This window comes from Siphateles boraxobius, unplaced genomic scaffold, assembly GCF_051911475.1.
Source record: "Siphateles boraxobius isolate OS27281-9 unplaced genomic scaffold, OSU_SipBor_1 13, whole genome shotgun sequence".
NCBI lineage: Eukaryota > Metazoa > Chordata > Actinopteri > Cypriniformes > Leuciscidae > Siphateles > Siphateles boraxobius.
The window spans coordinates 14,504,543-14,518,970 of record NW_027508733.1 but is presented as its reverse complement, the minus strand read 5'-3'; the positions used below and the strand labels follow the sequence as shown (position 1 = coordinate 14,518,970).

The 14,428-nt window shown below is 43.1% G+C and overlaps 1 protein-coding gene across 2 annotated transcripts in view; it reads right to left on the bottom strand.

The window, feature by feature from the left end:
- The window catches only part of LOC143735439 (uncharacterized), a 136,818-nt gene extending 131,834 nt beyond the window's left edge, over positions 1-4,984 (bottom strand). Inside the window, exons 1-6 of one of the 2 annotated variants that reach the window (XM_077225598.1) lie at positions 4,794-4,984; positions 4,604-4,645; positions 4,462-4,508; positions 4,042-4,324; positions 641-937; positions 70-360 (exon numbers count right to left, since the gene is read on the bottom strand). In XM_077225598.1, coding sequence (XP_077081713.1) covers positions 70-360; positions 641-937; positions 4,042-4,324; positions 4,462-4,508; positions 4,604-4,643 — 958 coding nt within the window. In that variant the 5' untranslated portion in view covers positions 4,644-4,645; positions 4,794-4,984. Of the gene's footprint in view, positions 1-69; positions 361-640; positions 938-4,041; positions 4,325-4,461; positions 4,509-4,603; positions 4,646-4,793 lie in introns of those variants that run through there. The other variant, XR_013203175.1, reaches the window with a different exon arrangement.
- Positions 4,985-14,428: the final 9,444 nt, after the last annotated feature.

Below are 14,428 nucleotides of genomic sequence, written 5' to 3'. Positions count from 1 at the left end.
TGGTGTTCCTGGAAATTATTGACACAGATCAGGTTAGTAAATACACACTAATATCAACTGCAGGCAAACCTGGACAGAGCTGAGTGATGTCCAGATGTGTGGTCTGGTTGCTGACAGGATTGTTGATACCACAGCTGTATGTGTTTTTATCCTGATATTCCACCTCCAGAGGTAGAGAGAGACTGATGCTGAGATCAGACACACTGATGCTGGACAATACACTGATTCCTTTGTACCAGGAGAGAGTCACATGACTCACATTGAACACTGAACACACCAGTGAACATCTGGACTCTGATGAACATTCAGATGATGAAGAACATTGTGAGTCTCTGGTAATGACCGGAACTGGCAGATGAGCTGGAAAACATGATAGGAGAAATAAAAGTTTAGACACAGGATCAAAAATTGAATAAAATAAAAAAAATACAACTTGATTAGTTTTCACCATATCAGGATATTTCACCCTATCAGTGTTCACAATATAAGGATATGTACATCAATCAGGTTGACGGTAGACTATTTGTCTATCTCTATATTGTCTATTCATTATCTTTCTTTTTTTTCAGTCTATTTCTCCCTATTGTACCGGAACATTAAATTCAGACTAGAATTGAAATCATTTATTCGGTTTACTCACCATAAACAGTAACATTGAAACCCCAACATTTGGAAAGTACACTGTTGATCAGTAGTTTATAGTATCCACTGTGTTGTTTGGTGATGTTTGTGATTGTGAGATCTCCAGTTTCACGGCAGAGTATTAGCCTTCCACTGAATCTCACATCATTACAAAAACTCATACTTTTATTAGTTAATTCAGCAATGGGAGTGTTTTGAAAAATCCACAATAACTGATCCATCTTTTGTGTGGCTAAATTAGCGTGTAGAATTACATCATCTCCCTCCTTCACTGGCATCACTGATTGTTCTATATCTGTCACAATCAAAATAGAAAAATCATATACAGGTTTTAGACACAGTGTAAGTTTTCATACTGTAAAACTTTACATTTAATTTCTAGTATTATACTGTATTTTCATAAAACAGTAACAAGCAGTATCTTTATACAGAATGTCTATCAATATACAGCAGTTTTCTGTTTTCAGTTTGATTCGTAATACAGTATCATACTGAAGAGGACTTGCATTATGGGATTTTTTTCTCTGCGCTCATTTTTAATTTATAGGTCAAAGAAAATACATTTTATTTTCTCTCCAAACACGTTTATTGTTTTATGTCTACTATTCAGGGTTTATTGTGATTAAAAGATGTTTGAGTGAATATGTGTATACATTTAAGCTTTTGTGAGCATTAGTTCACTTTTAGCATTAATTTGCCTGTGACGCAGGATAAATGGATCCTGGATAAATGGATAAATGGACTGGGTAATTGCTGTGTGAGAAAATGGAAAAACAAAACAAAAAGGTACAGGGATAGGTATTATCTACAGTATCAGTTGCAGGCGGCGATCCTCTTAAGACAGCACCCCAGAATGCAACACGGTGTGACGTATAGCTTCAAATTCTCATACATTATTCTTACAACCTTCTTTTGAAACTACCTGTTTCGGTAAAAAAAAAGAAAATAATAATTATTGTCATTTCCGGCTGAATCATCTGATACAGATCCAGTGTTATTGAAATGTTGTGCTAAATTTTAGAAATACTGAAAAATATTCAATAACGGAACGATATTATTTTGTCAATAAATTAAATTATAAGCATTATACTCTTTTCTGAAATGTAATAGAACACATGACTTTACTTACGATCACATGGTTACCTGTTATAGTCCTTGTTTATACAAAATGCTAGGCTATGGTGTCAGTTCTGTGTTATATATATATATATATATAGCCTATATATGTCATGGTTTGGGGTTGAGGATATGAGGCAAGGACTCAAACGCAGAAGAAATAAAGGCTTTTATTAAGCAAAAACAAAATAAAAACAAAACTACCTTGAGGGGGATGACTTGACTAACACACAAGGTACATATAACAACGAACCAGCACAGGACTGCAAACACAGGGCGAATAAATAGGGAGTGCAAACAAAGCATGTAAGGAGGGAGGACAGGTGGGGCAAATTAATCAATAATTAGGTAACAAGGTGGGGGGGTTAGACAATGGACAGGAAAGAACTTTGCACAAGAAGAAATACATGACAAGCCATGTGTTCACACCAAATATGACATAAAACACAAGCACACTCATAAGCCACATGTTCACACAAAACATCACAACATGAAAGCACACAGCTAGTGAAAAACACAAGCTGTGTGCTACACAACATAAGACAGAACACAACAACACATGCAGACAGAAGAACGTACGGTCCGAGCGAAACCGCGCGCTCACATGACAAGACAGCGCGCACGAGAACGAGAGAAAGCTCATCCTGTGCGCTCACAACTAGAGGACTGACACACGGAGCATGAATGTCCGAATTCCGACACCGAACCGAAACCAAACTCTTCCAAGCTTTATAATGGCAGTGAATTGCTGTTTCTGTTAAAGTCCATAAAAGTGCATCTGTCCATGATAAAAGTAATCCACACAGCTCCAGGGGGTTAATAAAGGCCTTCTGAAGCAAAGCGGTGCATTTGTGTAAGAAAAATATCCATATTTAACTAGCTTAGAACAAACAAACATACGGATTCCATTTAAATGTAAAGCGCAACTTAGGCGAGGAATGCGACTACTGCTGATATTTACGCTACACTACGCTACTTCTAACGTTACAAGTTGCGCTTTAGGCGCAAGTAGCCATACTGCGTATGGCTGTTTGGCCAGAAGCTAGAATTTCACTTTGTAACATGTCATTATTTTTCTTACACAAAACACATCACTTCACTCCAGAAGGCATTTATTAACCCTCCAGAGCCGTGTGGAGCACTTTTATGATGGATGGATGCACTTTTATGGACTTCGAAACAGAAACAGACATTCACTGCCATTATAAAGCTTGAACCAAGACATTTTTTTGATATAACTCTGATTGTATTCATCTGAAAGTATAATGTCAGATATACCTAGGATGACTTGAGAGGGAGTAAATCATGGGCTAATTTTCTTTTTCGGGTGAACATGGTGTTGTAAACTTTTTCTTCTTAAGTGTAGAAAAACTCAGAAGCGAAGACCAGGAGACTTGGAGGTATCTTTTAAGCAGGATTCTTTATTTGCTGTAGTCTGCTTCGTCCAAAATCTTACCCAAGTCTAACTAAGGGAAAAGTTCCCTTGCAATTTATAAACATTTTAGGGGCAGGGCTTAACATTGTGATGAACAAAGCATGTAAATTATGTATACCGGTTTAGGAACCTGCCCTATACATGGAGTGTTACCAATTCCAATCCAATCAGCATAACTATTCAAACAGTGAGACTACCAAAGTTTCAGTAATCTGCTTACAATAGAGAGAAACAGGAATATCAGGCTGGATAGAGAGCCAATCTGATTTGCCGGACTCTCTTGCTGGAAAACTGTTTCACAGCAAATATCATCATCATCATAACCTTAAATGCTGAATTCAGTATACGAAACTGTCTCAGTTTATATACTATTGTATTGGAACCTCAATTAAACATTTAATAAATTTGTAACACTACAATGGGTAAATTAGCTACAGCAAACGTGCGCTGCTTAGCTTTTGTGAACAGTAAACCCAACCTCCTTGACTGGCTAGCTCAAACATTTTGACATTGACAAGCATTTTTAAACCACTGCACTGAGTCTGACTCTGACTAAGCAAGCTAGATTTTTTTTTCCAAGTGGGCCACGCAGGCAATTTGTCTGGGCTGATGTAAACCTATTCTACATCCCATAAATAAATTATGAACCTGTTAATGAGCATAATAGACCCCTTCCAACTCAGTATCATTACAAATCGGTGCAGCATCTGATCATATTGACAGTAGATTCTGACTCAATTAATCTTCTAATAGCTGTTTAAATTAAAATATTGAAAGACCTTTAGATTCATACAGCTAAAATATTTTCCCCCATGCCTTGCCTATCATCAACTCATGTGCTGACGTACCTTCACATGTCTGACAGATTTGCGCGACGTTGAGATGTTGAGTCTGTTGGCTGATAGGATTGTTGATCACACATCTGTATGTTTTTTTATCCTGATATTCCACCTCCAGATGTAGAAAGATTCTGCTTTTGAAATCAGACACACTGACGTTGGACTGTAAACTGCTTCCTTTGTACCAGGAGAGAGTCACATGACTCACATTCACAGCTGAACACTCCACCATACATTTGGTCACCGATGAAGGACATTCGTCATAATTTCTGGTAATTTTAGGAGTTGGGAGCTGCAAACCACAAGAAACCCATTAAAAACAAAACAGTAATATAAAAACTAAAATAAAAAAATCTGATCAAAGCCAAACCACTTTGACATTTTTTACAGAAGCCTTTAAATAAAGTAAAGTTAGTTTAAAAAGTTTACAGGTAAATTAGTGTAGAAATCTCCTGTCATTTCTCCTGACTCTGCACCTGAAAGAGATGGGAACGTTTTAGACAACCGCTAATAGTTTACAACAGTTTCAAATAGGCCATTTTACGAATTAATTAGTTAATAACACACGCACATAAAAGCCATAAAAAGATCACAAGAATCGAGCGCTCCATGCCTGCAAATGAGAAAAACAATAAGTCAAATCTCTTAAACTAATAAATGTGAAAATTAAAATGTACATTTTCTAAATGCAATGAAGCGCTTAAGCTTTCATTACAAACAAATTATATTAGCCTGATTCATGTAGCCTTGTGGTAACCTACCGTAGCCTATTTTGTAGGTTATAATGCAAGGTAAAAAAAATGCAATGTAAGTCGCTTTGGATAAAAAAAGCGTCTGCTAAATGCATAAAAATGTGTTTTCGCAAAAATGTAATTAAGGATAGTTCGCCCGTAGGCTACAACACGTATTGTACAGCCGCGGTGAGAAAAAGATAGCTAATCGCATTAAAATGAAAGTGTTTTGTAATGAGTTATAGCCTATGGCAGTCAGGAACTGCTGCGATCGCAAATTTTTAACCCCAGTGACGAAGCAATACCACATGTCGAGTGTTACTTCATGTTTACCTTTTAAGTGGAAAAAAGGGAAAAAAATAAATAAATAAAAATTAATTATTCATGAGCAGTGCTATTATTTTTTAACGACAACGAAAAGTAAAACGGGTCCGTTTATTGAAATTATAATATAGGCTAATGATAGTTTTTAATAATAATATTAAAAACTAGAATAGGCAAACTAAAAAACTAACACAGGCAATAGAATAGCTTATAGAATATATTTTATAAAAACTTGATTAGGCTATAGCCTAACCAAAACAAAAATGATATTTCATTAATTTGAAACGAGAGACTACAATATTATGTAACATTTAATTATTTCAGTTCTCTAGTCCAGCCTTTCTCAAAGTGGGTGCCGCGGCACACTGGGGTGCCCCCTGACTGTGTCAGGGGTGCCGCCAAAAAATTACGTAGGCTAAAAAAAAAAAAAAATCTGACATTTCATAAATATATTTGAGTTTACATAAATACATTCTTCTTCTTTTTAAACATATGAAAGTATTAATAAAATTGTAAATTCATTTTAGATAAATATATATATATAAAATTAACCATAAAAATCCGTGCAAGACACACACACAACTTGACGCAAGTGACGCAACCCATAGCAACGCGTTATAGCAACAACACCTCAGACTGACAGAAACGTAAAAATAAACGTGAATTTAGGCCACTTTAGTTTTGTACACATTGTCATGTTAATTATAAGCAAATACAATTTTTTTTTTATTGACCACAATATTATCATTGATATATGTTTGAGAAGGGCACTTTTAATTTATTTTTAAATGGGGCAGGGGCTCGAGCACCCATTTTGCTATTTTGCTACCCTTCTCCACAACTTATCTGTGCGAACTGAGCTTTTCAAGCCTGACGTACATCAAGAACAAGTACAGGGAGCGACTGAGGACTGTGGACCAGGAGCTCCGTGTCTGCCTCTCATCCATCCCTGCCAGGATAGGGCGGCTGTGTGCGTCGCACCAGGCTCTCGTCTCTCATTGATTGTGGTCACCCCCACCCCCGGCTTGTGTGAGCGCGTATGCGCGCTGCATGCGCGCATGTAGATCTTTCTCCCTCTCTCGTTGTGGATTATTGTTTGTGTGTGTGGGTGTATGTGTATGTGGGTGTGTGTGCATGCGCATGGCACGGATGAAAACAAGCACTATATGGAAAAACATTCCTGCTTATCTCTGGTGCATTTTTTAACATGCATCTTTTTCTTATCGTATTGTATATATATATTTTTCATGTCTGCCCCTTTTTATTTTATTTTAACTGCATCCTGCACTTCATTTTAGTTCTCCTGGTCTGGATTTGTTGTTGGGTTCTTGTATTGGGCGGTCCACCTCTTACAGTTTTATGGCATTTGTGTCTCTGATTAATTATTTTGTGAATTACTTTGCAAACCTGTGTTTTTAAAGGTGCTATAAAGTTGTTATTATTATTGTTATTGTTATTTACAGTTCGTATTATGCTCTGTTCATTACTGTTCTGTCTAAATAAACAGGACATTTGCATTTACATTTGGGTTATGCAGTGTTTTTAAATTATATTTTACACTGGGGTGCCTTGAGATTTTATGCACTTTTGAAAGGTGCCCTGACTGAAAAAAGTTTGAGAAAGGCTGCTCTAGTCTCCTGAAATTTGCTTGAGAAACCTTTGAACTGTGAAAATCATTTGAACTTTCTATCTGCAGTCTCAGAAATTTCTGGCCATTCCTTCATTGCTGGGTGTAAAGTAGCCTATGTAAGAGATTACTCTTAATTTCTTTAATTTAATTATAGTTTCTTATGATGTAATTGCATCGAATAACCTATAGAACTATAGAACAATTCTATATAAATACCAGATTTAACATCAATTTCTAATGTGAAAATGTATGTTTTTAATGTAACTTTCTCCCTTTAAAGAGCCTACTTACAAATCATTTCCAGAGTTTCTGGTCAATTCCAGAATCATTTTCAGCTCCTGGTCAGTTCAAAAATAATTTATGCAATTTTATATTATTTATTTGAAAGAATCCGTTTCATGCCTTGTATTGTTCAACTTGTTTATTTGAGATTAAAAAAGTAATTAGTAATGCAACACTTTTTTTTAAGAGTAATTATAATCTAATTAGACTGTTAAAGATTCCATTTACCTGCCACCCTGTTGAATAAATCCTAAAAGTTTCAAAGATACGAACAAAATGTGTTTGCGATAATAGAGACAGAAGGCAATCAGGTTCGGTGAGAGAGAATTGGAGATAGAACTTTGACAGGATCTCCATTTTCCACTGCAAAGTATATTTCTTTATAATGGAAAGATCGGCACTGTTCATGATTATACGGACTGGAAGATATCAACCTTGAATCACTTGTGGAAACATGTCCTCCCCAACGGGAAGGACATTTACAGATAGAAACATCTTGGAAAGGTTCAGTGAAATCATCCTGGATCAAATTGCAGTTATTATATTTTCAGTGTTAAAGCACCTGAACACAGTACTAACTGCTGTGGGTACCTGAGTATTGTATAGTTTTAGTAAAGTCCAGGAAAACCTAAACATCCAAATTTGCATCAGACAGCACTTAGGAAAATAAAAATATTTATTTTCAAAACAATCATGCTTACATTGAACAGCATTACATTATTATATTTTGAGCTGTAGGGGACACATCAACTCATAACAACTCTTGAGGACATTGTGTGATCTTCTCCATCAGGCATCTGTAAGATAACAGACATGAGGTAAACAGAGAAAAAGTTGAGAGTTTAGAGAAAAGAAAACGATACACGGTTACTAACCTAACCTTGGTTCTCTCTAGAAGAGGGAACGAGTATTGCGTAAGCTAGCGTACGCTATGGGTAAAGTCATCTTTGGTCGAGATATTGAAGCCAAAAATTATCCTTAATTTTGTATTTATTGTCAACGCAGTGCAGCAGCTAGCAGACCTAGAGCAGACCATATCGCGTACTCATTGGTTGCCCTGCGGCAACTGCTGCAACCTACCTCTGAGCCCCGCGTGTGACGTCACGTCCAATGAGGGCGCTTCGCGCCCTTACGCGTCATAGCCCGCCAAAATGGGGGTGGCTTAGCGTATAAAAGCCAGGCTCGTAGGTTGCCTCACTGGTTTCATCAGCTGAAGCGATAAGACGCTCGTGGCGCCAGGTTACGCAATACTCGTTCCCTCTTCTAGAGAGAACCGAGGTTACGTTAGTAACCGAGTATCGTTCTCTTACGAGAGGTTCTCTCGTATTGCGTAAGCTAGCTTACGCTACGGGAACCCATTGTCAACGCCGTGCGCGCCCAGCCTCCACTTCATGAGTCCCAGGGATTCCCGGGGAACATAGATAAGTGGGAAACAGGTGGCCAGCAATGCGGGCCAGCACATGTTATAAGCACATACAGGGTATACTGAGCGGCGTCGCCGGTCCATAACTGTTCAACCTATAGTGCAGCTCAACCAGGAGGGCTAACGTCGCGTGAGGGAAGTCCGCGCATGATAATCTGGGCAGGAGAACACACTGCTCACACTGACAGAAGTCTAGCCTGCAAGGCGGGAACTTCCAGGTTATAAAACCTAACAAATGTGGACGGAGAGGCCCAGCCTGCCGCTTCACAAATGTCATGAATGGAAATTCCGCTGGACCAAGCCCACGACGAGGCCACGCCTCTGGTGGAATGCGCCCTAATGCCCAAAGGGCATTGCAGACCTTTAGACATATAAGCAGATGTGATAGCTTCCACTATCCATCTGGACAGGCTCTGTTTCGCGGCGGCGAGACCCTTGGTGCGCCCACCAAACAAGACAAAGAGCTGTTATGAACGCCTGAAAGAGGCGGAGCGCGTAATGTAAATCCTGAGCGCCCTGACGGGGCAGAGGAGATTCACATCCCCCTCACTGTCGGATGCAGGCAGAGCCGAAAGAGAAATGACCTGCGCTCTGAATGGGGTGCCCAATATTTTAGGGACATAACCATGTCTTGGCTTGAGGATGACTTTAGAGTCATTTGGCCCGAACTCAAGACACGCAGCACTAACAGATAGCGCGTGTAAATCCCCCACACGTTTGACTGATGAGAGGGCTGTCAGAAAAACGATTTTGAGTGAGAGGTACTTTAGGTCCACGGAGTCTAACGGTTCAAAGGGGAAAGCTTTCAGGGCCTCTAGGACCAGTGAAAGATCCCAGATGGGAACCGAGGGGGGTCGCGGGGGGTTCATCTGTCTAGCTCCTCTAAGGAAGCGAACGACGAGCTCGTTCCTTCCTATTGACTGGCCGCGCGACGACTCAGCAAACGCTGCAACGGCCGCCACATAGACTTTAAGCGTGGATGGGGACCTGCCCTTATCCAACAGCTCTTGAAGGAAGCTAATCAACCCCAGGACCCCGCACTTTCGTGGGTCTAGATGTCTATCGGCGCACCTTTTGGAGAACACCGACCATTTAGACGCGTAAAGCCGCCTCGTAGAGGGGGCTCTGGATTGCGTCATCGCGTTCATCACTCCCTCTGGCAGTACAACGGGTATCCGTTGATCAACCATGCATGTAGAGACCAGCGCTCTGGATGGGGATGCCAGATTGAGCCGCGGGTTCGAGAGAGGAGGTCTCTCCTCACCGGAATCGGCCAAGGGGCTGTGTGGGACAGCCGCATCAGCTCCGGGAACCAAGTTTGATTCTCCCAGCACGGGGCTATAAGGAGCACCAAGTGACGCGTTTCTCTTGATTACCTGTGGTAACAGAGAGACCGGAGGGAAAGCATAAAGTGGGAGGCTGGGCCAGATTTGGGCCAGTGCATCCTCGTTTTTTGAAAAGAACATCGGGCAATGAGCGTTGTCTTTTGACACAAAGAGGTCGACTTTCGCTTTGCCGAAAAGGCGCCATAGTAACTGGACTGTTTGGGGGTGCAAGGACCATTCCCCCAGGGGGATTTGGTTCCTGGACAGTGTGTCTGGACCGTCGTTCAAATGGCCTGGCATGTGCGCGGCTCTCAGCGAGCGCAGGCGGCCCTGAGACCACATAAGAAGGCGTTCCGTCAGATGGCTGAGGTTTCTGGATCTGACGCCGCCCTGACGGTTTATGTAAAGCGTTTGAGCGCTTTCTCGACCACTATCATTTCCAGGCAGTTTATGTGGAAGTGTTTCTCTTGGTCCGACCACAGGACAAAGGCCGGTCTGCCCTCGAAGACGGCGCCCCAACCCAGATTGGAGGCGTCCGTCGAGATGAGCAATCGGTGTGAAACAGCCCCCATCGTCACTCCCCGCTGGTACCAGTCGGCCGCTAACCAGGGCTGCAGAGCCGAAATGCAGCTCTGAGTCACTCTGATTCGCCTGTAGCCTGAAACCCAAGCCCGGTGAGGCACTTCAGTTCAGCCAGCGTTGTAGCGGGCGCATTCGCAGCAGGCCCAACTGAAGCACACCCGCAGCTGATGCCATACAGCCTAGCATCCTCTGGAATGTCTTCAGAGGTATAATGCTGCCTTTCTGGAAAGACACGGCTAGCTGTCGAACATGGCGCGCGCGCTGTGTCGATAAGCGGGCCGTCATAGCCACCGAGTCCAGTTCTATTCCTAGGAAGGAAACTGACTGACTGGGCAGTAATGAGCTTTTGGTCCAGTTGACCGTGAGACCCAAGCTTTCCAAATGGCTGAGAAGCGCAGCTCTGTGAGATATCAGTTCCATCTCTGACTGGGCTAAAATCAGCCAATCGTCCAAATAGTTCAGAATTCACAGCCCTTTCACTCTCAAGGGGGCGAGAGCCGTATCCATGCATTTCGTAAATGTACAGGGTGCTAGGGATAGGCCGAACGGGAGGAACGTGTATTGATATGCCCGACCGTCGAAGGCGAATCTCAAGAATGGCCTGTGACGCGGGGCTATCGGAATCTGAAAGTATGCATCTTTCAGATCGAGAGAAACGAACCAGTCTCCTGGGCGAATATGCGCGAGGATTTGTCTGGTCGTAATCATTTTGAACGGCCGTCTCATGAGAGCTTTGTTCAAATGTCTCAGATCTAAGATAGGTCTTAGAGCTCCGTCCTTCTGACCGGAGGAGCGAGATCTAGGGCGGCCGCCCTGCCGACGCTGCGGAGACTGGGGCTGGGCTGGGTGCTGGCAAGCTTGACGAGCAGGCGGCTCACGTGGGCGGCTTGTGGAAGAGCTAGCGCGTCATGGCAGGAAAAGGTTCATGGCCTGTGAGGTCTTCTGCACCTCGGAGAAGCTGTCGACGATCCCGTTTACCGCTGGGCCGAAGGGACCGGAAGGGGAGAGCGGTGTGTCGAGGAACACGGACCGTTCAGCTTCCCCCACATCCGCCAGCTACAACCAGAGGTGCCTCTCTGTGACGGTAAGCGAGGCCATGCATCTGCCCATCGCCTGTGCTGCAGATTTAGTGGCGCGAAGAGAGAGATCCGTCGCGCTCCTCAAATCCGTAATGGCGCCCGAGTCCTTGCTTTTCTCGTCCCACTCACGGAGGAGATCAGCCTGAAGGATTTGCAGCACGGCCATTGAATGCAGGGCGGAAGCAGCATGTCCGGCGGCGGCGAAGGTGCGGCCGACCAGGGCTGAGGTAGTTCTGCAGGCTTTGGACGGGAGGGCAGACTTTGAACGCCATCTCGCGGAGGGCTGGCAAAGGTGCGCTGCGACCGCCGCTTCCACTGTGGGGATAGAGGTGTATCCCTTCTCGGCTGCGCCGTCCATTCGGGAGAGCGTCGAGGAGACATTAGCGTGGAGCCTCGCGGAGAATGGTGCGTTCCACGATTTTGACAGCTCAGCGTGCAGCTCTGGCAGGATGGGTGCAGATCTGGAAATGGGCTGGGGGCGGCAGCTGTGCAGGAAACAGCCGTCGAGCCTGTTGGATGCGGGCTCCTTCGGCGGTGACCAATCGAGCCCGAGTTGGTCGACGGCCTTAGAGAGGAGGCGCATTAACTCGGCGTCCACACCTGCCCAAGTCCTACTGGATTCCTGGACGGATGAGGAGGTGGAGTGATGTGAACTCGACCACTCCTCACTGTCCGATGCCAGGACGGAACAGCTGTCCAGTGAATGGCCTCCTTCAGCCTCGTCCCCTGAGGCGGCGGCAGCGCCGGGACGAGGCCGGCGGCTGCACGTCCGGGAGGGGCGGAGAAGGAAAGAGTAAGGCCGGCAGAATACGTTCCGGCGAGCACTTCACTGCGGCCACGGGCTCCGGCATCCTCTGAGCACGGCGCTTCTTCCTGCGCCGGTCCAGAGGGTGGAGTGACAGCGTTCTGTGTGAAGGCTTCGAGTCGAGCCCGCAGGGTCGACAGCGGAAGCGCTTCACAATGCTCGCAGCCGCCACATGGCGGTCTCCTGCGCTGAGCTGGGCTCTACACGAGCCGCAGGAAAGGCGAGGCATTTTAAAGCAAACGCTCGCGCTCTTTTTGTGAGAGAGAGAGTGAGTGTCGGAGCGGCGAACACACACAGAAGCAGAGATAAAGGATACACGCCGTATGGCGTAGCAGGCACGGATGGCTGAAGGTGGCGAAGACGGCCGGCTTCTTCAGGCACTTTCCTTTGCTTGCTAGTCGCTGGATTCAACGGCGGCGGCTTCTCTCAAAGTCCAGCGATGCGGAGAGCTTCGCTGAAGATGATGAAAATCGGTGAGGCAACCTACGAGCCTGGCTTTTATACGCTAAGCAACCACCATTTTGGCGGGCTATGACGCGTAAGGGCGCAATGCCCTCATTGGACGTGACGTCACGCGCGAGGCTCAGTGGTAGGTTGCAGCAGTTGCCGCAGGGCAACCAATGAGCACGCGATATGGCCTGCTCTAGGTCTGCTAGCTGTGGCACCGCGCTGACAATAAATACAAAATTAAGGATAATTTTTGGCTTCAATATCTCGAGCAAAGATGACTTTACCCGTAGCGTAAGCTAGCTTACGCAATATGAGAGAACCTCTCGTAAGAGAACTGAATGTTCATGGAACGAAAGATTTAATTGAAATAATAAATGAAACCTCTTGATCTTAATGAATACTAACAACAGCAAAATATAGTAAATAGTAAATATGCTGCATGCATAACTTTATTAAGAATGCTTTTTAAATTTGAGTTCAATTTCTGAGTTTGAATTGAATGTGAATCAAAATAGCAAAGATTAAAATGAACTGAAATTCTTATAACCCCAACATTTCCTGTTGTTTGTGGCCAAACATAAAACAGAAACTAAGAAATAGTGCCTTTATTGCAACATTGCGTGATTTCTGGAAAAAACACGAGACAAATCTACTGCTCAATCACATGTGTAAACGACTCCTGTGGTAACTCCTGAGGTTTCCACAGACAGATTTTTTTTGTTACTGTACACAGAAGTATAGTGTCTTACCATGTGAGCACTTGCTTGCACAAAATGTTGTTTCTGCATAATGAATCTCTTCCTTATCAGTCCGAACTGCTTAAAAAATATTATTTTTATTGTTCAAAACAGTAAAACCTCAATCTCGAAGTTATATATAAAAGATCTCTTGAATGCTATTTTTTTCATATTAGATACTTGCCTCCCTGTCCAGCTTGTATGACCTTGTTGTAACAGCATTTCAGACCTGTAGCTACAAGTCCAGAAAGAATCACAGCAACAAAAACTGATATTATGATATATGAATGATGCGGTTCTGTAAAAGACAGAAAACATTCATGGTTGTGATTGACGGTGGAAGAATTCAGAGGGATCTGAATTTCAAAAGCAACCTGTATTATCTGAGAAGTGAGACTACTCATTTATCTTATTCTTTATATCAGTATTTATATTTATAAAATGTATAAGATTGTTCAAACAATTGATTAGGGATGCATTTAACAAAAGCATCTGTAAGACAAACAGAAGCTCAGATACTACTTTGATTTCCAGAGATATGAACAACACATACTGCCATTTGTCTCCACAGAGTGAAGTTGGGGGAAAGCTTCTTTCCCTCCCATCCAGAGGGGCACGCAAATGATGTTTTATAGCTCCGACTAACACATTGCCATTACTCATGTATACTTGGACTGTAGAGGCTAAAAATTGGTTTTCTGTTTAATGTTTTCAGACCAATCTAAATAGGGTCATGCCTCAACCTCTGATTATCATAATTCTAACTAAGTGTATGTGGAAAGCCACGGCATGGTTATAAAAAGTTGCCACTAGATGAAGTTAAGTTGGTCAACTTGGTTGGTAATGGCCATGACCTCTGGTTAGATATACTAAATAACATATTCTAGAATGAGTAAGTAGAGTATGGCCATCTAGAATATTAGTCAAGTCCCTCAGTCTAATGACCAAGACTGACAAGTTTGTGTTTATGTGATTGTATACCCGGCTGGTGCGAGACTCAAAGTGTTATAGGAATTCGGATGAACTGG